Raw genomic sequence first — 25,036 nt, forward strand, 5'->3', positions numbered from 1 at the left:
GGGGGAGGGGTCTAGAGCAATCTTACACTCCCCTCCCCACAGTGGCGTAACCAGAAAATTTTTTTGTGTGAGGGGGGGGGGGTCCCAATTGACCGTGGAGGGGGAAGGAGCGGGGCCATTGCCATAGCAGCAAAAATTTTACTTTTAGTGAGCGTTACAAGTGCCCGGTGTGCCCCACTTGGCTACGCCCCTACTAGCGCACCCCCCCCCCCCACAATCGGCGGAAATCGAGCTATCAGAACGTGCATGACACGCATGCATGACATAACATGAAAGACATGCCGCGAAGCTAGCATGGATGTCGTCACATCATCATCATCATCATCAGCTTATTTTGACGTCCATCGCAGGACGAAAGCTTCTCCAGCGATCTCCAATACCCCTGTCTTGTGCTAACTGGTTCCACGTGTTTTCAAGTGTCCCGATTCCATCACGTCCACATTATTCTCTGCCGTCTTCGACTGTGCTTTCCTTCCCTTAGCACCCATTTTGCAACTCCAATAGACCAGCAGTTCTCTCCCTTACGCATTTCAATGTCTGCCCAGCACGACTTCTTCCTCATAATGTCAACCAATATATCAGCTATTCCCGTTCGCTCTCTAATCCTCATCGCTGTCTTCCAGTCTATTATCATCATGCCTAATAATTTTCATTCCATCGTTCGTTGCGCGGTCCTCAACGTCTTCCCAAGCTTATTTGGTAACTTCCAAGTTTCGGCCCCATACGTTAGTAACGGTAGAAAGCAATGGTTAGCAGTAAGCTCCCTGGTCATGATTTAGTAATGCCTGCCGTAAGCTCTCCAGCTAATGTTTTATTTTTGTTAATTTCCTTGATCAGAGGCCCCTGCGAGTAATTAAGCTCAATAAACGTATTTCTGCGCAGGTTCTAGAGGCTGACTGCCGACCATGACATTCGTTCTCTCGCCACGCTGCGGAACATTACTTTTCTCTTCTGCATACTAACTCTCAGTCAGACTTACACTTTCTTCGACATGTTCCTCAAACGTTTGTTGCAAATAGTCTGCAGTGTTGCTGAGTATGCCAATGTCATCTACGAACCGTAAGTTGGTGAGCTATTTACCGTTAGCCCTCACTCCTAACCATTCCCAGTCTAACTGGTTGCACACCTTTAAGTATTCAGAGATAGCATTGTAAATATTTTGCTATTGATCATATGAAGCCTTTTGCATATATCTGGCTATGCAAAGTCTGCGCGTTAGTGTCATCCGTTCAATATCAACATTCGTGGGAAACTTCATTTTTGACCACTGTTCGGAGTCAGTGCGCTGCTGCCTAGGTGCCCCGATCTAATCATTCCAGCTACCTGATTCAAGCGCAGGTAGCGCGCGTTTCATGTACAGCCAATATCAACGCCTTAACTGGCAATGTTCATTCATCATATACTGTAAGCTTGTTCACTTACTCCCTTATAATTAAGGTGTAAATTAGAAAGACTGGGGTGTTCCAAGGGTGTTTTCTTGTTGAACACCCTTTTTGGTTAAAAAGGATGTTTCAAGGGTGTTTACAAGGGTGAAAAGATGAATACACCCGCATTACACCCATAAGGGTGTGAAATTTTTTAGAGTGTACCGCACGATAACTTTCAAAATAGAACCCGCAGAAGCGGGCGAATTCACCTCCGTGCTAGATCTAGCTTCAACGCGACCGATAGGCGAGAACACAGCGGGCGCGAAGCTCTCACCACATGCCGCACTATGCCCTTTTCGCAGATCGCTTTCAAGATAGGTGTACGCGCGTCTGTTTTCAAAGCGAAGTAAACGGCAAGAACATAGCGCGTGAAGTTTTGAGGCGTGGGCACAATCTGTCCGCATTGCAGTTCACTTTCAAGATACGGTTCGCGTGGCCGTGCCACAAGCAGACGCCGCCGGAGAACGGTTCGACGCGGATGAGTGAAGCGCTAAAGAGCGATAACGGCTCCAAAAATTGGAGGACGCTTAAGCTTCGCCTTCAAGAGTGGGACGCGACAGCGTTCCCGTCGACCCGCCAAGGGGTATAAGACAATGCGCTACGGCACAGCGATCACTTACGATGCGCCCCGCATCGGACTTAAGGCCCGTTTATAGTCCGACGTTATCGGCGCGCGGGCGAGCGTCGTTCGCGGTCAGTCACGCTACGTCGGTTGCGCTGCGCCAGCCGAGATGCCATCCCCTCTATACTTCAACGCGCGCGCCGTAGGCTGCTATCTTCGGCGCATGCGCAGAAGGTTCGATAAGTCGCGCGCCGTCCGCAAAACCCGTCTGCGGAGTTGTGTTGGCGCATTTTTCTTCGCGCGCAATGCATTGTGGGTCGACGCAGTCGGCGGCGCCGGCGTGCGAATGGAGCAGGAGCCAAATCTGCGCCGGGCCCGTCGGGGCGCGCTGGCAGCCGCCGGTTACGTCGGCGCTGCAGTGCGTCGGACTGCAGAAGGAGTTGTTTTCGCCAACGTAACGTAGCGTGCGCGAGCGTGCGCGAGCGCGCGCGCGCGCGCGCGTTACGTCGGACTATAAACGGCCCTTTAAGGCCCGTTTATAGTCCGACGTTATCGGCGCGCGGGCGAGCGTCGTTCGCGGTCAGTCACGCTACGTCGGTTGCGCTGCGCCAGCCGAGATGCCATCCCCTGTATACTTCAACGCGCGCGCCGTAGGCTGCTATCTTCGGAGCATGCGCAGAAGGTTCGCCAAGTCGCGCGCCGTCCGCAAAAGCCGTCTGCGGAGTTGTGTTGCGCCTTTTTGTTCGCGCGCAATGCATTGTGGGTCGACGCAGTCGGCGGTGCCGGCGTGCGAATGGAGCAGGAGCCAAATCTGCGCCGGGCACGTCGGGGCGCCCTGGCAGCCGCCGGTTACGTCGGCGCTGCAGTGCGTCGGACTATAGAAGGAGTTGTTTTCGCCAACGTAACGTAGCGTGCGCGAGCGCGCGCGCGCGCGCGCGTTACGTCGGACTATAAACGGCCCTTTAGCGCCCACCTATCACGCGGTGAGCGTCGAGCAACGCAGCGTTCGGCGCGGCAACGAAACGTACGCCTGAGCGAACGGAACGAACCAAATAACTCGGTGTCTCGGAGGGGAAATGATCTACGCCAGCCAACCGTCGTGATCGGCACGGGCAGAGAGATAGATAGTAATCTAAAGAAAGGAACGGCGCTTGATCCTGCAACCGGGAGCACGGCGAAGCGTCGTCAGGGGAGAGGGAGTCCCGCGACGCGCCTGGCAGCGGTCCCAATGCGCGCGCGGCGCGGCTCCTGTCGGGCACCGCCGTACATTGAGAGGAGGGGGTCTTCTGTGTTTGCCGCAAGATGGCTCTGCGTGTGTGGAAAGCGCAGAAGAAATGCAGCGGAAACGCACTTCGCAACTCGTGTAATTGTGACTTCTGTACGTTAAATGTTCATAATTACCGATATACACCGCAGTATAACATTCCACGGCTCGTTTCGAAGGCAACACCGCATTCACTAGAGGCGCGTTTGCACCGCTTGGAAGCATCGAACTCGTGGCTGAGTGGTAGCGTCTCCGTCTCACACACCGGAGACCCTGGTTCGATTCCCACCGGGCTAATATTGGAAGTTGCTTTTTATTTATGAAGCGCCTGCCGTGATTTATCGCTCACGGTCAACGCCGCAAACGCCGACACCGACGACACCGGCTTTTCTGCGACACGAGCTGCTTAACGCTATTGCGTTAAAATGAACGAAACGTCATCAGCGCACCTGACACCGCCCCCTGCAGTACTTTGCTTGCTTCATTCACTTTGCGCCGCCGACCACAGCAGCTGCTCGTGTCGCCGCAGCGCTGTCACTCAAGGCCCGTTTATAGTGCGACGTTATCGGCGCGCGGGCGAGCGTCGTTCGCGGTCAGTCACGCTACGTCGGTTGCGCCGCGCCAGCCCAGATGCCATCTCCTCTATACTTCAACGCGCGCGCCATCGGTTGCTATCTTCGGAGCATGCGCGGAAGGTTCGCGAAGTCGCGCGCCGTCCACAAAAGCCGTCTGCGGAGTTGGCGCCTTTTTCTTCGCGCGCAATGCATTGTGGTGCCAGGGTTCTGCCGACTTCGACGCGCGAATGGCACAGGAGCCATATCGGCGCCGGGCCCGTCGGGGCGCGTCGGAAGCCGCCGGTTACGTTGACTGCGCCGGTGCGCCCGACTATAGAGGGGTCGTTATCGCCAACGTGACGTAGCGTGCGCGCGCGCGTGGACGCTACGTCGGACTATAAAGGGCCGTTTATAGTCCGACGTAACGCCCGCGCGCGCGCACGCTACGTCGCGTCGGCGAAACGACACCTCGCCGGTTACGTTGGCTGCGCCGGTTACCGGCGCAGCCAACGTAACCGGCGGCTTCCGACGCGCACCGACGGGCCCGGCGCCGATATTGCTCCTGATCCATTCGCACGTCGAAGTCGGCGAAACTCTCGCACCACAATGCATTGCGCGCGAAGAAAAAGGCACCAACACAACTCTGCAGATGGCTTCTGCGGACGGCACGCGACTTGGCGAACCTTCTGCGCATGCTCCGAAGATAGCAGCCTACGGCACGCGCGTTGAAGTATAGAGTGGATGGCATCTCGGCTGGCGCAGCGCAACCGACGTAGCGTGACTGACCGCGAACGACGCTCGCCCGCGCGCCGATAACGTCGGACTATAAGCGCGCCTTAAACGGCCCTTGATACTCGTCCGATCAAGTCTCATAACATTGCTAACGGCATTGGACTGCGTGTAGATGATGAAGAGTCACAATGCTTACGCATACTTAGAAAACTCACAGAGGAGTTTCTGCGTGTTGTATCAGAAAGGTGCAGTCGGTGGTGATCCATAGCTGACAATGCATGTAGGAATGGTGCGATGTTTTTCTTTTTACGATATTATTTACCAGCTACAAAGACCTGCTCAGGCTAAGACTTGCTGATGGCTGTATGTAGTTTTTTTTAATTGTCCCATGCCTTCAAACCACCATGAATCCTACTTTATAATGACATTAGAGCAGTATTCCCCTCCAGAAGGAAATGCAGCAGGTAATTGGGCTGCCTATGGTTTGCGGCCCGACGGCAGCTCCCCTCCCCTCCCCCGCTTCCGTTGACAAGTTAGGGGGAGGTGGCTAGAGTAACCTTACGCCCCCCCTCCCCAGAATAGCATAGCCATAAAGCTTTTCATGCGAAGGGGGGGGCCCTATTGACCGTGAAGGGGTAAGGAGGTGGGCCAGTGCCATAGTAGCCAAAACAATTTACTGTTATTAAGCGTTATAAGTGCCCGGCGTGCCCCTTTTGGCTACTCCGCTACTCCTCCACCGCAATCGATGCAACCGACCTATCAGAACGTGCATTACATGCATGCATGACATAGCTTGAATGACATGCCTCGAATCTTGCAATGATATGGTGACATCATTTTGATGTCCATCGCAGGACGAAAGTTTCTCCAGCGATCTCCAATAGCCCTGTCTTTTGCTAACTGGTTCCGCGTATCTTCAAGTTTTCTCATTCCACCACGCCCACCTTATTCTCTGCCGTCCTCGACTGTGCTCCCCTTCCCTTAGCACCCATTCTGCAACTCCAATAGACCAGCGGTTCTCTCCCTTACGCAATGCATGGTCTGCCCAATAGGACTTCTTCCTTTATGTCAACCAGAATATCAGCAGTCCCCGTTCGCTCTCTAACCACATCGATGTCTTCCCGTCTATTATCGTCCAGCCTAGCATTTTTCATTGCATGGCTCGTTGCGCCGTCCTCAACGTCTTCCCAAGCTTCTTTGGTACCTTCCAAGTTTCGGCCCCATATGTTAGTAACCGTAGAAAGCAATGATTAGCAGTAAGCTCCATAGTCATGATAAAATAATGCCTGCCGTAAGCTCTCCAACTAATCTTTTACTTTTGTTAATTTTTTTTAATTTTTTTTATCAGAGGCCCCAGCGAGTAATTAACCTCAATAAGCGTATTTCTGCGCAGGTTCTATAGGCTGTGTGCCGATCATGACATCTCGTTCTCTCGCTAGGCTGTGGAACATTACTTTTCTCTTCTGCATATTAACCTTAAATCAGACTCTTACACTTTCTTCGCTAAGGTCCTCAAACGTTTGTTGCAACCCGCCGCGGTTGCTCAGTGGCTATGGTGTTGGGCTGCTGAGCACGGTGTCGCGGGATCGAATCCCGGCCACGCGCCCGCATTTCAATGGGGGCGAAAACACCCGTGTACTTAGATTTAGGGGCACGCTAAAGGGCCACAGGTGGTCGAAATTTTCGGAGTCCTCCACTACGGCGTGCCTCATAATCAGAGAGTGGTTTTGGAATGTAAAACCCCATAATTTAATTTTTAAACGTTTGTTGCAAACAGTCTGCAGTGTTGCTGAGTATGTCAACGTCATCTACAAACCGTAAGTTGGTGACCTATTTACCGTTAGCCTGCTCACGCCTAACCATTCCCAATCTAACTGCTTGCACACCTTTAAGTATTCAGTGATACCACAGTAAAGATTTTGCCATTCATCATGCGAAGCCTTATGCAGATATCTGGCTATGCGAAGTCGGCGCGTTAGTGTCATCCGTTCGAAATAAATATTTGTGGGAAACTTCACTTTTGACCGCTGTTCGCAGTCAGGGCGCTGGTGCCTAGATGGCCCGATCTAATCAGTACAGCTACCTAATTCAATCGCAGGTACGTAGCACGCGTTTCATCTATAGCCAATATCAAAGCGTAAACTACCAATGTTCATTTATCATATACTGTAAACTTGTTCACTTCCGTAAAATGAGGGTGTCAATTAGAGAAACTGGAGTGTTCCAAGGGTGTTTTCTTATTGAACACACTTTTCGGTAAAAAAAGTGTTGCAAGGGTGTTTAAAAGAATGAAAAGATAAATACACCTGCATTACACCCATAAGGGTGTGAAAATTTTAAGTGTAGCTGCGTGCACGAACGCTCATTGGCTATTTCTACTGTTTTCTTTACCGTTACTACCAAGTGACAATAGTGCCTTACCGGGCGTTCCCGCGCTGGAGGTGAAGCAGGCTTTAAGCACTCCCCATACGTGGCCTATCCCGAAGATAGTGCAAAACCGGACAAACTCGCCGCGGAAGGGCCGTTCGCCATTAAGGGGCCCACATACAGAGCTTCGCTGGTCATCCTGCTTCAGGAAGTGGAACGTGTGTGTGTGCGTGTGTGTGTGTGCGTGTGTGTGTGTGCGTGTGTGTGTGTGTGTGTGTGTGTGTGTGTGTGTGTGTGTGTGTGTGTGTGTGTGTGTGTGTGTGTGTGTGTGTGTGTGTGTGTGTGTGTGATTACGTTATCTGGAATCCGGCGATTGGGAGGTCCGGGCCTGGGGCCACTTAGATGGCCACGGGGGGCTGCTGTTCCCTTGCGGCTTCCTTGGCTCGGTGGGCGGCCCAAAATTTGTCTTGGAGTTCTGAGCTAAGCAGCACGACTGACCACTGCGCCAGTAGATCTTCCGGTGAGATTTTGGTATATTTCACATCCCCACAAAATGTGTTGAAGGGGGGCTCTAACAGATTTGCATAGCTTGCACATATCGCTCTCGTATATATCGGGGTAGAAAATTTTTAGTTGCACGGGAGTCGTGTAAGTTTCTGTTTGTAATCGCATCCAAGTAACGGACTCAGCTTTGTTCAGTTTAGTGTGAGGCGGTGGTAATACTCGCCTCCGATTTTGATAGAATTTGGTAATGTCGCTTAACCTTGTTAATCTATCTTTTTCTCTCCAGATCTCCTCCTCCGCGTTCTCCCGACCGATGGAAGTCAATGTTTGCTCATCTCGGTGAGTGAGACCTCGATCTTCGCGGTGTACTACCTCGTCGAGGTTGGTAGCGGGAATGCCTGGAGTCATATGCGCTGGGAACCAGAGCAATTGCCTGCCGTTCTTCTCTTGGTTAGAGAAATTTGCTTCATTGACTCTGATGATGCGCAATACCTCAGGAGAGATCCTACCTTTTCCATAATTTCTAATGGCTGCTTGAGAATCGCTAATGATGTACTGAGCATTCGTGGAGACCAATGCTGGTGCAGTGGCTACCTCCTCTGCTGTCTCGGAATGTTTGGTATTAACTGATACGCTTGCAAGGGGTTTTTCGGTGTGATCTACGATTACTGCTACGTAGCTATTTCTGTGTGGGTATTCAGCCGCGTCTACGAAGGCTGCTTTGTCGTCTGACCCAAAGCTTCGGGCCCTCAATTTTTTTAGATGGTTTTTTATCATTTCATAGTTAATTACATTCTTTCGTAGCAAATTCAACTTGCTATCAGAATTATGTTCTGTACTGTTAGTGCAACTCAACAAATGTGTGCTGGCACTCTTCTGCGTAATGATAGATGTGTGGAGGTTTCGCATCGTTCAAGTGACATAGACTGGCCGGCACTTTAAGGTTGACAATAAAAAAAACTCATGCCAGCCCTGCGAAAGTGGATGTCTAGCGAAGCTGTTCAAACCACTGTTACAACTGCTGATGGGGGTATGCAATATGCCTTATGGCTTTAGAGTAATGGTAACAGTGCTATATTAAAGTAATAGTAGAAATTGGAGCAACGATAATTTTTACAGCACGCCGCCGCACTTAGCGCCGCTGCAGCAACATTGAAATTAGTTGCTGGGCTGGTTATTGTGTATATGAAACGCTAGGGACGTCACACCCCACGTCGCAAGTTGGCGTCGCCGCGGCAGTTTGCATAACAGTAATCTTTAGCGGGAAACGTATGCTGAGAGCGCTACGTGATTCGGATATATATCACGCGCGCCTATCGCTTATGTGGTGCAGATGCTTGTTTTCAGCTTGGTATTAATTGAAGCGTATGCTGTTCTTTTTCTTGTATGCATTATTCGAAATAAAGTGGGCACACCGCTTCATTTTGCTGAATGCTGATGGCCTCTGCTTTAAGGGAGTATGAGGGCTGTCACGTACTCGGTGGCCGAACAACAGCTGGTAGATAAAGAACGGACGACCAGCACTGAGGTCAGGAAGACAAATTCCATTTATTTGTGTTAAACGCCCTTTTTCGTCGCTTTGGCACAAACAAAAGAAATTCGGGCCGAACCATTCGTATGGTGGCGGATTAGCCAGTGAAGCTGTCGATTATAGACCGAGCAATTATGGCTAAACTCCGCGTCCAGAAACTTTATTATGAATTTGGAATTCGCCCCCATGCAAGTCGAAAGAGGTGCCAGGTCACGCTTCTGCCACTTAGACGCAGACTTGAACCACATAGCTTGACGCTTAAGATCGGCCTCCAGTGTGCGATATTCATTAGTAGTTTGCGCTCGATTCCGATCATTATACCCTCGCAGCTCCTCTCGCTGACATACTTCGGAGGCAAAGTCACTGGCCGCATTCTCCGCTTTCGCAGGGGCGCGTTGTCGTTGGTTATAGTCGCGTCTCTGCCGTCGACGACTCACCTCGTACTCGGCTTGTTCTTGGGCCATGCACGCTGTACGTGATCTTCCAATTCTTCCCCATTTTCGTTGTAGTTGCAACTGTCGCAATGGGCTGCCCCTGTAATGCACGAGCCAGCCACTCTGCGCCGCCTACCACGACACAGATCCCCGTGTTCCCCAGCGCGGGTGCATGCCCACATTACGCAAGGGCAGCGCGGTGAAATCACGGGCCCTTTCTTTGTTCTGCATGGTACTAGCATTCGTCAACATTTTTGTTCATATTATGGAGGTTAGCCAGCCCAGATGATCCCCCCCCCTCCATCTACGAGACCACGCATACGGCTCTCTCGTACAGGTCCTTCAGGTAAACAGCTTCGCTGTAGAAAGAAAAGAGAGTGTCAGCGAGCGTGGCAATTTTATCAGTAGATGGAAGCATGAACAGAAGGGAAGCACCGTAGACATAACAGCTCGGGCACAGCTGCCCTATCAGAAGGCGTTCATGAGGCTGACGCTTTTTGATCAACTCGAAAGATCGAGCAGCCGTGAGAAATTTCCGTAGCGCCGCGCAATTGCAGCAATTTCTTTTTCAAGGACTGTCGTTGGTTGCGTGCGAGTGCAGTCCATGAGCGTTCGCAAGTGGCGAGACAAATTGAGAGGCTGCAAGAGTCGCAGTAGAAACGCTATTCGCAAACAGCCTTGACGGAGCGCTGTCGTTGAGGTGCAGGCTCCATAGAGAGGCGGCAATGTGGCGCGGCATAGCGACAAGGCACATAAGATGCTCCATTGGGAGCACGGGGGGCTTGAGAAGGGCGACCAAGGAGCGCACATTGAGTTTTCTCGAACCAAGTGGCTGTAGCCTTTTACACGAAGAGTGGGCGCTGTGTGACGTGGCATTTGCGCCAAGGCAACGTCTATGCTCCGTTGGGACAACGAGGGTGGCCACACTGCGAAGATCGGCCAGGTCAGCAAGGGGGAAATGCGTCCGGAAAACCTGGGTGAACGAGCCTTAGCAAGAATGCCAGAAGCAACTAGGCGTCGCGGCTTAGGACAGCCAAGCCGTTAATCCGATTGAGAGCAACTACCTGCCAAAACTGCAATTACCAATATTTTTTAACTGCAGGCTGTCATGATTCTCTACAAACGCACAGTAACGAGAATCAGAATTCGTAGGGAGAACAAAAAAGGTCCTGCTACGGCGACTTGCACGTTATACGTTATAAGCAGAGAAACATTATGGAATGCGGCTCCAGCAGTTAGTATTTGTGTGATTTTTGCCGTTCTTGTGCCGTACTGTAAAAGTTAATTGCTGGAGGGCTAAACTCCACATAATAAAGCGCCCATTTTCGTTCGACATTTGACTCACCGAAATCTGAGGGCAATGATCTGTTTCAAAAATGAAATGCGGTTCTTTGAGATAACAGCAAAGCTTTTCGACGGCCCATATACCATGCAAGAACATTCTTTTTCTGTTGTGATGTAGGCCTGCCCGCGTGACTTCAGTTTTCCACTGGCGTTTATAACAGGATGCTCCTCGACATTGACGTTCACCTGTCTTAGTGATACACCCATGCAGCTGTCACTCGCATCACACTGAATTATGAACGGAAGCGCGTAGTTTGGCGTTGTATGAACCGGTTCGCTTGCCAGATGGCATTTTAATTTATGAAAAGTATTTTCCCACTCGGGATTCCAACGTACTGTGTTTGGCTCGGTTTTGCGAAGCGCTTAGGTTAGAGGAATGGCTACATTTGCGAAGTTGCGAATATAGTTTCTGTAGAAATTGGCTAGACCTGAAAAGAAGCGCAAGTCACTCTTAGTTTTCGACAAAGCAAAGTTAGTGATAACCTCAATTTCATTTGTGATGGGTGCCGCTTCTCTAGGCCACCAACATGTCCTAAGTATGGAACCTCTGCGCTAGCGAGACATTCGCTTATTTTCAGGGTGAGGCACGCGCTGCGCGATCTTAGAAACACCTCATTCAAGTGCGTCACGTGCTGCTCCCAGTTGCTAGAGAAGACGGCAACGTCATCGAGATAAGGGGCAGAAAAAGGCTTGGCACCTAGTAGAAGTTGGTTCATTAGCTTAGAAAACAGGAACAGGGCGTTCTCGAGCCCGAACGTTCGTACTAGTTGGCGAAATTTGCCTGCCCGAGTAATAAAAGTGGCCAATCTGGTTTCGTTTTACCATAGAGGCACTTGCCAGAAGCCGCGTACTAGGTCGAGCGTCAATACATAGTGAGCTCCTGAAACGTTTTCGAGCAATTCTTGGAGATTAGCAATTTGAAAAGGTTTTGTTAATGCATTCAGTTTATGACGGTCACTTACTGGCCGAGGTTCTTTGCCCGGGGTGACAACAATAAACGTCGGAGAAAGATAGTAGGTGTAAGGCAGCAGCAAATCTCTTTCGTGTATTAGCAGGTTAGCAGACAGGGTTGGTTGTCTGCATCCTGCGGCTATATGCCCGGGCTGTTGGAATATGTAACAAATAATTGGCATCTTCCCTTTAAACTTCGGTACGTTGGACTCTTCTCTCTGGACTGCTGTTGCCAGTGCCGCAACACTTTCTACTTTCGCCTGACAAGCGTTTCTTGTCTCTTTTCGAAACTTTCTGAATGGCTCGTAAGTTTTCCCCTCGTGGTCCTTGTGAAGTCTTGCCATGGGGAGCACTACTCGTCAGCTAAATTAGTTGCTGTTTCCGACGTTTCTACATTGGATTTGTCCTGAATACACAAACGGATTTGATTCCCAACACCCTTGCAGAAATGCTCTAAAGCGATTAGCTAGACGACGCTTTCCTTGTCATTGTACGCGTTAGCGCTCTTAAGCCATTCTTGCACATAGGTCTTGAATTTGTACGCGAACTCAGTACAAATCGCGTTCACTACGCCTCGTATTTCGAAACCTCAATCTTCAGGCCTCTGCAGACAAACAATACCAGCGCCTAAGTCGAAGCTTCGCCTTCTCGTAGTCACCCTCGTCCTTAGCGGTCATTCGTACGACAACATCGGCCGCATCATTCGGAATCAATGTCAATAGCCGCTTTGAGAATTTTGCGCTGTTGCAGTTCTCTAAAAGTTGATGAGGTACGAACTGATATCATTGCCAGTTTTATAACTTTGCATGAACCTACGCATGTCAAAGCTTTCACGACGTGAAGCCGCTTCTGACAACGTCTCGCTTGCTTCGAAATTGCAAAGCTGCAATTCTTTAAACTGCATTTCTATCACTCGCTGTTTAACTTGATGATGAAGATCTGTCATGGCTCGCATCCACTAAGGAGATAGGCCACGAATCGGGCGGCAGGAGGTAGTTAACAAGAATTTGATTCGATCGGAGACCGTCTCCCAGCATTCCTCGACTTCGTCCTTTTTCACACCGCATTTGGTTGTTGCTTCAATAATTCGGGCTTTTCGCATCAATTTTGCACAGTTATGCCAAGATCTTCAGCCAGCACAACTAGAGGGGTTGGTTTATTGACGTGAGAATCATTGTTGCTTTGCTGCCGTTACAGATGACCACAATATCCGTACAGCTGTTATCGTTGCAATACGCCACAAATGGAAAAAAATGCACCGCTAGTGCTCCCAATAACGTCGGACAAGCCGTGCTCTCACCAAACCAGAAGCCGAAGCTACTGCCACGATACGTTCTATGCCGCTGCCACCCGCTGTGTCCGTTGTTACCGCTACCTCCAGTCGTCATATATTCGGCGGTAGAACGACCGCTGGTAGTCGAGCTACGGACGACCAGCACCGAGGTCCGGATGACAGATCCCGTTTATTTGTGTGAAACGCGCTTGCTATGCGTTTCCCAACCAAATGACATTCCCGCTAACATAAAAAAGAAAAGCGAGTGTGGGAGAGCGTGGCAGTCGTTAGGTGGTAGCTTGGTCAAAACGGAAGCACAGCAGACATAAGTGGTTCATAAGTGTGTGAGTAATTGATGATAGTTTTCTGTCAAATAACGCGAAATAATTTAGAGATCCTACCCGTATACAGCGTCGCTGCAAAATGTTTTTAGCATACAGCCCAAATACTCCATTCAACCTAACTTGTGTTGCCACACTCGTGTCGGCGTCGGTGTTGGTGTTGCCGTTCAAAAAACCCAAGCGCCGCGAAAAGAAAAATTGCTTGTCGGGCTGCGGATTGAGACCACCTACCTCCGGGTTGCAAGACCACCACGCTAACCAACTTTATTGCATGGAATTATGAGTAGTGTCATTCCAAAGTACCACAAAACATTGGGACACACATGAGCAACAAATGCACACATGCTACGCAGTCCAATGAAAGTTCAAAATTTGGGCAAACACAAGCGTCCAGACGCGAAATACATTCAGGAATGGGATCAAAGGAGGTAACCACACTACGCATTTCAGCAGCGTCTTCACACAAGGCAGACCTCGTCGAGCGAGGTGGCTGGGCATGTCTGTCGATCATTCGGCTTCTCTATAACGAATAAAGTTCTAATAACATAAACAAATCATATGGCTTATTACCAGGGGCATAGCCAGGGGGGGGGGGGGGCTTATGGGGCTTCAGACCCCCCCGAAATTTGTTCGTACTCTCATGTGCCGCCGACCAAAACAACTCCCGGCGCCGGAAATCATGCTCGATTTTGTCTAGAATGTCCTTAATTCACGCTCGAAAAGACATTTTAGCGCGAACATTGCTAAATAGGGCTGGATTTCGGGGCAACGCCCATGCATCGGGAGTCACATATCGTAACGCAAGGAGCCCCACCAGGCACAAAATTTCGAGGGCGTTTTGAAGGCGAGCGGGCTCGTCTCGGCATCTCTCGGAGGCCGCGGAATCTACGGAGCGCTTGGATTTTAATTCTGAAACGTTGTGGGTCTAAAGTTCTCATAACATTTTGATGCGAAAGGTCCATTGACATTTTCAAAGTCGTGCTTTAGATTTTCAATTCCGGAACTTTTTGGGTTTAATGCTGTTGTAAACATTTGACGGCAAAGGTGCATCGACTTTTCTAAAGTCGTACACCGGGCCATACAACAAGACAAGTCTAATCAACATACTATCAGACAAGTTGACAAACCACGCAGCGAGGTCCGATGAGACAAACCGTTTTGGTGGTTCATTTATGCCATCAGGTCACAGGAAAGAATATAAACATTTTGTTTCACCTGCGTCAAAGCATCCATGTCAAGACACTAAAGCTACCATTGTAACTAAGTTCTTATTTATTTTTCTACCTAGACTTTTATTCGTGAGGATATATTGAGCCTCTTTCTCCTTTTTTTTCATTTTTTGTTTTGTTCTCGCAACCCGCGGGCTCCCGATCCAGCCAGAGCGCATGCGTTTTTTTCGTGCTGCATCGATAACCGCGCGGCACATTTGTATGCGCGTTCGTTTTTCTCTGGCCGACTGCATATTCGCCTGGCAGAGTTTTGGACGCTTTCTGGCTAGCAGACGAGAAAAAGAAACAATGCATAGTCGTTCGCCGCCAGCACTGCGGGGACTCGATGGATTGCAACGCGTTCGCTTGAGCGCAACCTCACCGGGAAATTTTGCCTCGCCGGTGTAGGATACCGAGCAGTACGCGTATGGTTTTCTGTGGACCAAGCGTCACACGTTTTCTTCGATAATCGTTCGGTAGCCGCACTAGGTGCCAAAAGTAGGCATTCGACTGTAGCCGACATGCTTTCCTTTGCGTTATTCTATTTCGGCGCCCCTCGTCCACACAAAAAAGAAGACATTATTGCGGCGCAGCGAATTTTCGCATGGTGAAAGTTCGATTTTGTTACTTCTTTTGTGGAAAGTAATGGGCGACGGGACGCTTCAGTTGCCGGATACTATTTTATTATTGCAATAGCAGCTCTATGAAGACTCCAGGCACATTCCTCTCGTTGCCCTCATGTTCCGTATAAATAAAGGCCAAGGGCGATAACATCGTGACCGCGCGCCGCATGCTCTATGTGCGAGTGATAGCGTGGGGGGGGAAGGGGAGGGGGTGAGCCGACGATAGTGGCTGAGTCTTGTGTGCACAAGGGAGAAAAGCGGGGAGGAAGCGGGCCGCCTTCCGTCGCACGCGATACATTTTGGGAGTGGAGGGAGGGGGGGGGTGCTGTGATCTGTGAATCTGTGGTTGCGCAACCTGCTTATTTGCCTTGTTTGACGCATTATATATAGTGACTTTTTCTTAGGTACGTAGATTTATTGGTGACTTATGCGTATATTTAAATATCTTGTTGCGAGGTTTTGTGCATATGCGCAGTGAACATTGTTTCCAGCGACAATTTTTTGCCCTGTATCAAGCTGTATCTTCACATTTGTGTATTCCATTGTATCTTCGCATTTCTAATATACGAAGGCGAGTTAAATGAAAGTGAGACAACCCGCCCGGCGCAATAATGCTTCGGTTCATTATTTTCGAGGCATGCGCGTAGCACATCCGCATCTCATTTACAAGTGACCTGCAGAGTTGAGGTTAAATGTTCTTTAATGCTCTGATACACGGGGTTTAACATGGTTGCGTGACATAATGGACACTTCAAAAGTTGAACAGCTTGGTGTCGTGAGGTTTTTGACAAATAAAAGTGTTTCCCAAAAAGAAATTATTCGCCGTATGGCTGCCGCGTAACGTTGCGTTTCATTGGCCACTAAGAAGCGTTGTAGCAAACTGTTCAAAGAAGCACATGAAAGTTACAAAGACGATCCATGGCCGGGCCAAAGCCACCGTGCAATCACCCCCAACACAATTGAAAAGGCCGTGGTTGCTCAGTGGCTGTGCTGTTCGGCTGCTGAGCACGAGGTCACGGGATCGAATCCCGGTCACGGCGGCTGCATTTCGATGGAGGTGAAATGCGAACACACCCGTGTACTTAGATTTAAGTGCACGTCAAAGAACCCCAGATGAGGGTGACGACTTTTTGTCTGCAATTGTGACCGGGGATGACTCATGGTGCCGCTACTACTAGCCTGAAACACTACGGCAAATCTTACAGTGGAAACATTTGAATTCACCCCTCCGAAGGAAAACAAAGGCCATCATTTATGCCGGAAGAGCGTTGACTTCTTTTAGATCGTTAGGGGCCACTATTGATCGAATTTTCTAAACCTGGAGAGACTCTAAATCGTTTCAGATATTGTGAAAGATCGGATCGGCTGCGTGTCGAAATTAAGAACAAACGACGTGGAAAATTGAGCACTGGGGATATCTTGCTTCACGACATTGCCCGTTCCAACGTCGCTGACTTGGTTAATACAAAACTGGAAAAGTTCAAGTGGGAAACGCTGCCACATCCCTCATGCAGCGCAGACATGTTGCCTTGTGTCTTCCACATTTGGTAAAATTTGAAGAAACTGCTCAAGGGAACCAGATTCGTGTCGGAAGATGACGTTTAGTCATTTACAGATTTTTGAGGCAGCAACCCAAGGAGTTTTATGGGACGGGAATTACGCGACTCGTTAGTAGAACAAGTGTCTAAATACTCATGGTGACTACTTTTAAATAAAGTACCCCGTTCGTCATATATTCGCATTGGCTCACTTTCATTTGACTCGCCCTCGTATATGTTGCAGAACTCCTGCTTTTTATATGTGCTCTCTGTTGCGACTATAATTTCGGAGCAATTACTCGCAATGCACAACCGGTGACAGCTGCTCCTGCGCAATACATTCTAACAAACTAACAAAGGAAAGCGTCATTGAGATTGACCCCTGGTCGTTGCATATGTACAAAAATGTAAACAAGGTTGTTGAATGACAGATATATATATATTGATCCCTCGACTAATGCCGACTAAGGCCGAGCTGCAAAGTGAGCCCCCCCCCCCCCCGAACGAAATTTCTGGCTACGCCACTGCTTATTACTGGCTGAATTTTTTAAGAGGGAGTAACCGGATACCATAAGATGTGAGAGGAGAGTCTTTTTTTGATATTTCATTGTAAAATGTAAATGTAAAAAAATAAATGTAAAAAAGTAATGTGTTTTGATATTTACTTGTAAAAAGAATAAAGCAATTCTTGTGCTCATTCCAAAATCTACAACTCGTATTCCAGGGCACATATGAGCCTTTATCCTGAAGTCACGTTTTAACTGGCACAATCAAAACGTGCAGCTTAAACAAAAATGTTTTCGCTGCTGGCGTAATACACATTCTACGGACACGGCACAGAACATCTACACCAAATATAGAGAGATACGACTTTCCATACATAGGTTCAGGGAAAAGGTTATATATAAGTGCTCTATTTAGTGACGTTCGATCAACGGTAAACAAATATCACAGAGTGAATCTGGCTTTCAAAAATGAAATAGTTCGTTTAGGAAGCCCCATAACGGCAGTTCTTGAGCAAAGTTTATCATGACAAAAAGAAAAGGGAGGTAAGGAGGAAGACGTGTTCGATTAACTGCGAGAAGGAATGGATGGTGGGCGTTTTCAAGGCAAAATATTCTCATCACCAATTGTCGCACAAACAAATGCACAAGACAAAGGCCTCCCTTATCAAGCGGAAGAAAGTGGTTGTCCCTTAATTCTCACGGCTTCCCATGATGAGCGCCGAATAAAACATGCAAATACTCTACGAAATTCTATAACATGTATACGTGAGCAGTACGAGACCTGCAGAACAAAATCGCCTGTTGCGATATTAATCGCAACAGGCGATTAATATACTCTGGCTGAATGAGACAAAAAAATATTAAAAGAAGGGAAAGTTATCTAAAAGAGAAAATAAAAAATGGCATAAAAAACACTTCACCACGCGGCACCATCTAGTGACGCAGAGTTTACTTATAGGGTACGCAGAGTTTTTATTGCAGTATTTAACTATATTCTACTTATCTGCTGGTCTAAAGTGTCTGCTGCGCTGAAATTTACAACAATCTTTTTTTTATTTACTACTTAGACAAGAACATCTATGTAATTAAAAGGTTTTCCCCTGTTGTAGGATAAGGTAGCGCAAGATCTCGCTACAAACCTTGTAACTGGCGTCTACGTTCCCCATAGCCTCCACTTCCGTAAATTATAATTCGTGTATGGACAAGCGAAAGCTTTCTAGTATTCGCCAAAATAAATATTTCTCGCTTAGCACGTATTTATTGTACTCTGCAAAGCCCCAGTGTTAACCGCTATCATCACTATCACATTACCGTACGCATCAAACGGCACACGCAGCTAAAACGTTTTGGGTCATTCCGGTAGGTTAGTACAGAATGGTAATACCGTACCGTATACCGCGCTTACCGTACCGTAATACAGCACTGCTAAAATTCTTTAATGCCTACTAACGACTCACTTGAACACGTATTTTTGTTTCCGATAGCAGTGATGTCAACAGCCATCATTCTCATATCGGCAGCGAGATCCTGCATGCTGGGACCAGGGTTGCTCTCTACACCCCCTCCCAGGAACAAGTAACTTAACGACACTGTGCAGTTGCGAAGCCAACAAGACATTTGCCTTGGGCACGGCAGCACTAGAAGAATCAAGCTATCACTACGGTAGCATTTGCCAAAACCTTTACTCACTTGGAGCATGAAGACAAAAGCGTTTGTCAGTCACGTGTTCTTTCCGATGCAACCGTGCCCAATGCCGTAGTCAAGGAAGCAGCTGCTATTTAAGGCTGTTGATATCGACAAAGTTGCTTATGTCGGTGCAGCTTCGAAGAAGTGGTGGTCCAAGCGCACCGTAACGGAAACCTGAGCGCCATCGCGCAGATGTTGGCGCGCAGCCCACGAATCGTCCGTGTGTGCCCACCGACTTGAAGCTCGCGGATGTGGACTGAACGAGTGACGACGAAGGCACTCGGTCCAGTCACCACGACCGAGTGCTAGACTAGTACACGGCTTTTCAACATCGCGCTCCATGCGCGACGAGTTGCATTCATTTCGTGTCAGTTTTTACGAGTAACCTGCCGCGGCAGCTTAGTGGCTATGGCGTTGCACTGCTGAGCCTGAGGTTACGGGTTAGTTCCCGTCCGCGGCGTTCACATTTAAATGTAGGAGAAGTGCAAGATGCTCCTGTATCTGTATATAAGTGCAAGTTGGAAAACCCCAGAGGGTCAAAACTGATCTGTACTGCCCCACTACAGTGCTCCACATAACCATATCGTGGTTATAGCACGTAAAGCCCCAGCATTTCATTAAAACTTCTTTTGCATCTTATTTTTGCGACAATTTAAATGTGTCACTTAAAGGTTTCGTTACCTCTTCTGCGAGACAGGACTGTTCATTCCGTGTCTTCGCATGACACGTGCGATGCTCCACGCATCGTTTCGCGGGATCGTTTCCGCGGGATCGTTTCCGCGGGATCGTTTCCGCGGGATCGTTTCCGATCTGGGGTAAGTTGCTTTTTTGTAATTTAATTAGCTATTAACTTATCATTTCTTTAATTGAATTATTAAGTACAAATCATTTGCTTTATGTTTCCCTTGGTGTCTTTGTTGGCTCCTCATGATATTCCCTGGAGCGATGTTTGTAGCGTTACAAGTGCTACTGTTCTGTCGGGCGATAGTATGCGGTGACAGTGACCGGCTGTGACTGTGTGTCTGTGGGCCCTTTCTTTCTCCCTTTCTAATTTCCTATCACTTCCCCTCCCTCTCTCTTCTCACCCCAGCGTAGGGTAGCAAACCGGATCTTCCACTTTGCTCTGTCTCTCTTCTCCTCTCTATTCCTTGGTTGTCTTGTCGCCGTTATCCCGCCGCCACCCTCGAGTCATCTTCGTCATATCGTCGCCCTCATTTCGTCGTCATTCCATCATCTTCCTGCCATCGTCATAATTGCGTCGCAGCCATTCTATCGCAGCGATCTTCATAACGCCTTCGTCACGTCATCATACAGTCATTTCTGTCAGTTTTGTCATGAAAGTATCTTTCCTCTGTCTCTATCTGCGTACACTAATATTCGCAGTGAGCCCGGGTTTTCTAATACGAAGCGTTCTTCTTTGAGCCGAACTACTTTTTGGCGGGCGGCCATATCTCACAGTTTTTGCAGGCTGATCCCCACCATAGTTTAGTGTCAAATTAGGTTCCACAGGGGCGACTGGATATGTGCAACGGGGTGCGTTGGGTGGGGCCACTGGGTATATTGTGTCCCTAAGGGCTACTTGGTTTTAGCTTTCTTTCAATCTTATACCTTGCGATTCGAATATTATGTCTTATTTATAATAAATATGAACATTGCATCATCTAATCTCTGCGAAACCGTTCACTGCCAAAACGTCAAATTATTCATATAACAACGGTGCTCAACATATTATCAACGCTTCGCGTTACTTACACAACAACTAAGCTGAGTATGGCCTTTTTCATATGGTGGCAGTATTCATAATACGGCGAGTTGCTCTCTACAACTATTAGAAAACACGGAACACGGGAACAGCTCAATGAATAATTATTGATGGGAAATGGAGGGACCTAATACTCCTATATATGGGGCATTTGTTTCAGAGGTTTGGAGCCTTGTTACTGTTGACTCGCTATAAAACATGGATCTAAAGGCTGTGTCAGTGGCACACCCAACTAAAATCAAGGCGACCAACGTCTTTACAGATGTCAACAAGACTATTGAGTAAGGAGCAAAACTATCGATTCTCACCTTCAGCTATGTCGGAATAACTTCCACCTTAGTGCGTTCCCCAGACTTTCAAAAAGCCATGTGACAGTCTAGCAGCGTTTTCTAACGTGTTTTTCACCTTGTTGCTTTAATCTTTCTATTGTCAATTCAACAGCGTTCGTGCTCTTGTTTAAAAAAATACCTATGTTACTGCAAGCTCTAAACATACCATTATCGAAGTTAGGAAGTATGCTATAGCCTTAACATAATAAATTTATTCAAACTTCAGAAGTACGAGCTTCACTGAAATAGCGGCAGCCTACCAGGCTTGCGACGCCGCGTGTGTGCTTCTCATCGATTCCATTTTAACAACTGCTCTGCGAGAATTGAACGAAGGTGGTCATTTCGCTCGTTGAATGCAGTCCCAACCTATTATGCTGTTGCGCTCGTGCTGTATGGCTATATCAACGTCTTTTGGCGTCTTTTAGGCGCCTCACCTCGTGAAAACTCTAAGGCACAAAGCAACTGCACTAATTCTCAGGAGCATAGAAATCCGAGCTAAGGGAACTGACGCTGTGTACAGCACCTCAAAGAACTTTCCTTTCCAAAGGACCGTTCTTGCTTGTTTTTCTAATGTATTCTTAGTTTACAGAGTGTGATCTCAACGAATATATTCCTTTACCTCTTACAACCAAGCTATCTTTACTTCTTTTTTTCACAGTGCGGCGTTGTTCCTAATAATACATGTGAATCAAGTTTTCACATTCTGGTGTAAAGGTGGGACCATCAGCCATATTACTGTGCTAGGCGAACTTCTTATCCCAAGAGAATATACAACACGCACAAGAAAATATTGAAGGGACCTTTTTTAAACGTTCCGTGTGAATGCATTGTGCGCGGCGGCGATTTTGTCTTAGCAATAAATATTGAATTTCACCTTTACTTGTCGCTTGAATACAGCTTGTAATTTTCTAGCACGCACTTTATCGTCGTGATTTATATTCAGCACGACAATAGAATATGAGCTTAGGCGCAGACTATACTACCTATAATTTTATTGCGGACCCTTTGTAAATTGGTAAAGTATGAATAGGTGTAGGGAGTGAAAACGACAAAAGTACTTGGGATTACAAAAGCCGAAAGTCTATATTTCGCACAAGGCTTTCACAGACTACAACGGGAAAATTGACATGAACTGCCGCGTACAACGCAAATGTAGTAATGACACATCTTGCATCATCCAGCAGGAGTACGCTTAGACATTTAGATCTCCTTCGGAAGCACGTTATATTAGTTGCTAAGTCGCAACAACGATTTTTCACGTCATCTGCAAACGGGGATCAACCCGGCCTCCAGAACAAATTCTGAACGCAGCAGAGACACCACTGCCCTTGAGCCTGTCACCAAACTAAAGTGATCTCACTTATATTTCATGCTGCCCTAGGTACAACAAGACAAAAGCAAAGTATAACTGTAAGGCAATCTCTTGGAAAGGTCAGTCATGAGGCAACAGGAACTTGTTTTGCTTGTGTTGTATTATTCCTTGTGTTTTGGTGAAGGACAAGCAGTAGTTAACATCAAGCACGCACAAGAATCAGTCAATCACAAATATGTTGACATCCACTTGCTTTGTGAAGCAAGAGCTTATTGCCAAAGGGTGTTGTTTTCGGATTGCACCAGGCCACATAAAGTTCTCTCGTGGTGCATGAACTGGAACCAGTATGCTGATGGCCTGGCAGAGACATGTTTTGATCACAAGCATATCCTTGTAGTGGTACCAAAGACTGCCTGGACCAGCGTCTTACATGAAACTGCGGGACTGTACAAAGATATCTGTCCTCACGTCAAGTGGCTACACTTGGAAGAAGTTATTCCAAAGAATTCAACAAAGAAAACGACCAACCACGTACAGAAACCGACTACGGCCGGCGATGCTCCGTTTTCAACTGAAAACTTTCCTGATAGTGCAAGGTCCTGGACTCTGCTTTCAGGCAAGAAGGTGCAAATGGGCTGCGTAGTGTACGATAAGTCAAGTACAATGAATTCTTGTGCCTCGCTTGAAGGAAAAGCATTCGTCCATGCTCTTCGTGCACTGAATGTCTCTGCTAACATTACTCCTGTCAACAGAGGAGCATTCGCGGAAGTCCTCCGGAGGAATAAAGCAGACATAGTGGTAATCACAGTAGGGCTTACTCAAGACCGCTATCAGCACTTCGACTTCACCGTCAACAGGTTCGGACAAGCTGTCTATCACGTACAGAAGAAGTGGAGGCACCACGCGGATTTCTTTCTCGGCGTTCTCCCCTGGACATTCTTGCTGGTCCTGTCCACTCTCCTTTCTGTGGCCTCATTCGCCTTACTGAACCTGCGTCAAGGTAAACGTCTCACGAGTGACTTGGGTGGCGTAGTGCTCGCCCTAATAGCCACCATCCTCTACTTCACCTCTCCTCTACACGGTGACCACGCGCGCAGTTCCAGTGGCCGAGTGATCATGGCTTTCTGGATGCTGGCGTGCTTCTCCCTGGCAACTTACACTAGGAGTCTTCTCACCGCTAGTCTCGCGGCAAAGCCCACATGGGAGGCCGACGACACCTTCGAAGAAATGTTGCCCAAGGTACAACAGGGGCGCTTGCTTCCTTGTGCAGAAAAAAACTCCTTCTTCCACGTCCTGCTCACCATGGCCACTGGTAACAGTAGCGATGTTGTCGACGTGATGGCATTATCCGCCAGACGATGGGGCCGCAACCAGCAGGACTTTACTGGAAGCTTTGAATCCTGTCTCGAGAGGACCAGAAGGGGAACGCACGTGCTCTTTTCCGAAGGTATTGATTTTTGCAGCTTTTCCAGATTCAAGGAAACAATTGTAATGGGAGAGAAGCCCATTCGTAGCCTTATTGGCGGCTTCCCGATTAGAAGGGGTTATTCGCTACGGGCTGAGCTCATTTTGCTGGCTCACCGAGTCTTTGAAACCGGTTGGGATATCAGAATGAGCAGGTCACTCAATTGGAATTGCTCTGGAATTATCGAGAAAGACGAAGTAGGCTTTGGTGCTACACATTTGCTGTATCTGTACGGCGCGTTTTGCGCCGTCAGCTTTCTTGTCCTGCTTCTAGAGTGTGTTCACAAACGACTCCTTGGCACGAGAAAAACAGTAAAGTCGAGGCTGAGGTTGGCTCCGAAGAGGGCTTCATGCGGACGTGTTCCAGTTAGAATTTCTCATAGGACAGGTCGCATAGGTCGGCATATCGTTCTGCGCAGAGTGGGAACCCTAGGAAGAACAGATGGATATCCTATAACAGCTCCGATCGACACTGTGCCGCAAGAGACAGCAGAGCGACGGCAGCTTGCGAGAGTTGCAATGTAGCTCGACATTTTTTGTGCTTTCTCAAGTATTGCTTTGGTGAAAAGGAATGAAACGGGCTGCTTCTCTGGTAACACTAATTCTGTTCGCGACATTGATATCTACTCCAGTTGTCACAGTAGTGCGCACATGTCATATCTTAAATTACACTGCATGCCGCAAATGTATCGCCCATCAACCATGAGATACATAGTGCGATCGGCAATCTTCCGATTTCTTAAAAAATGACCCAGCACCACAAAACACTCACACGTTATAACTCTTTGTAAGAGAAAAATTCCAGCCAATCCTGATGTTGGAAATATTACTAGCAAAGGTATCCGGCCAACGCCAAAGAATCCTTATGAACTAAAAATTTGCATTCAGCCCCAAAGCCCATATATACAGAGAGTGTCTACGTTAGAATCGTTAGTACGAATGAATTCCTATCAATCTTCAGGCTCATGCTATAATTAGCGAGAGCTGGGAACCAGTGAAAAGAAGCCTTTCTGAGCGAAAAGCTTCGCGAATACACTGCCACAGGAGCCAATTTCGAACACGTTTTAGTCCATAAGGACTGGTACTTCCTTTACCAGCCGCCTTCCGTAATGATACATGTGACGTCAGAATTGGCTAATTTACGTTATTACGGGCAATTGTAATATCAGAACGTTTGCGTGAGTACAGAACCGTACAGAACTCATCATTCTTAGCAAAGTATTCTATGTCAGTTCTAGTCCGGCAGCACGACGAAGATATTTTACCACATTTGAGCAAAGCACCACTACACAAAATATATGTATTCTATCCAAACATACGTAGT

General features: G+C 48.0%; 1 protein-coding gene across 1 annotated transcript in view; it reads left to right on the plus strand.

Annotated features, from left to right (window-relative positions):
- Positions 1-25,036, plus strand: part of LOC139048446 (uncharacterized) — a 105,712-nt gene that overhangs the window by 23,778 nt on the left and 56,898 nt on the right. Inside the window, exon 2 of the mRNA XM_070522839.1 lies at positions 7,697-7,749. Within this exon, the coding sequence (XP_070378940.1) occupies positions 7,734-7,749 (16 nt within the window). The 5' untranslated portion in view covers positions 7,697-7,733. The remainder of the gene's footprint in view (positions 1-7,696; positions 7,750-25,036) is intronic.

This window comes from Dermacentor albipictus, chromosome 8 (genome assembly GCF_038994185.2).
Source record: "Dermacentor albipictus isolate Rhodes 1998 colony chromosome 8, USDA_Dalb.pri_finalv2, whole genome shotgun sequence".
Lineage (NCBI taxonomy): Eukaryota > Metazoa > Arthropoda > Arachnida > Ixodida > Ixodidae > Dermacentor > Dermacentor albipictus.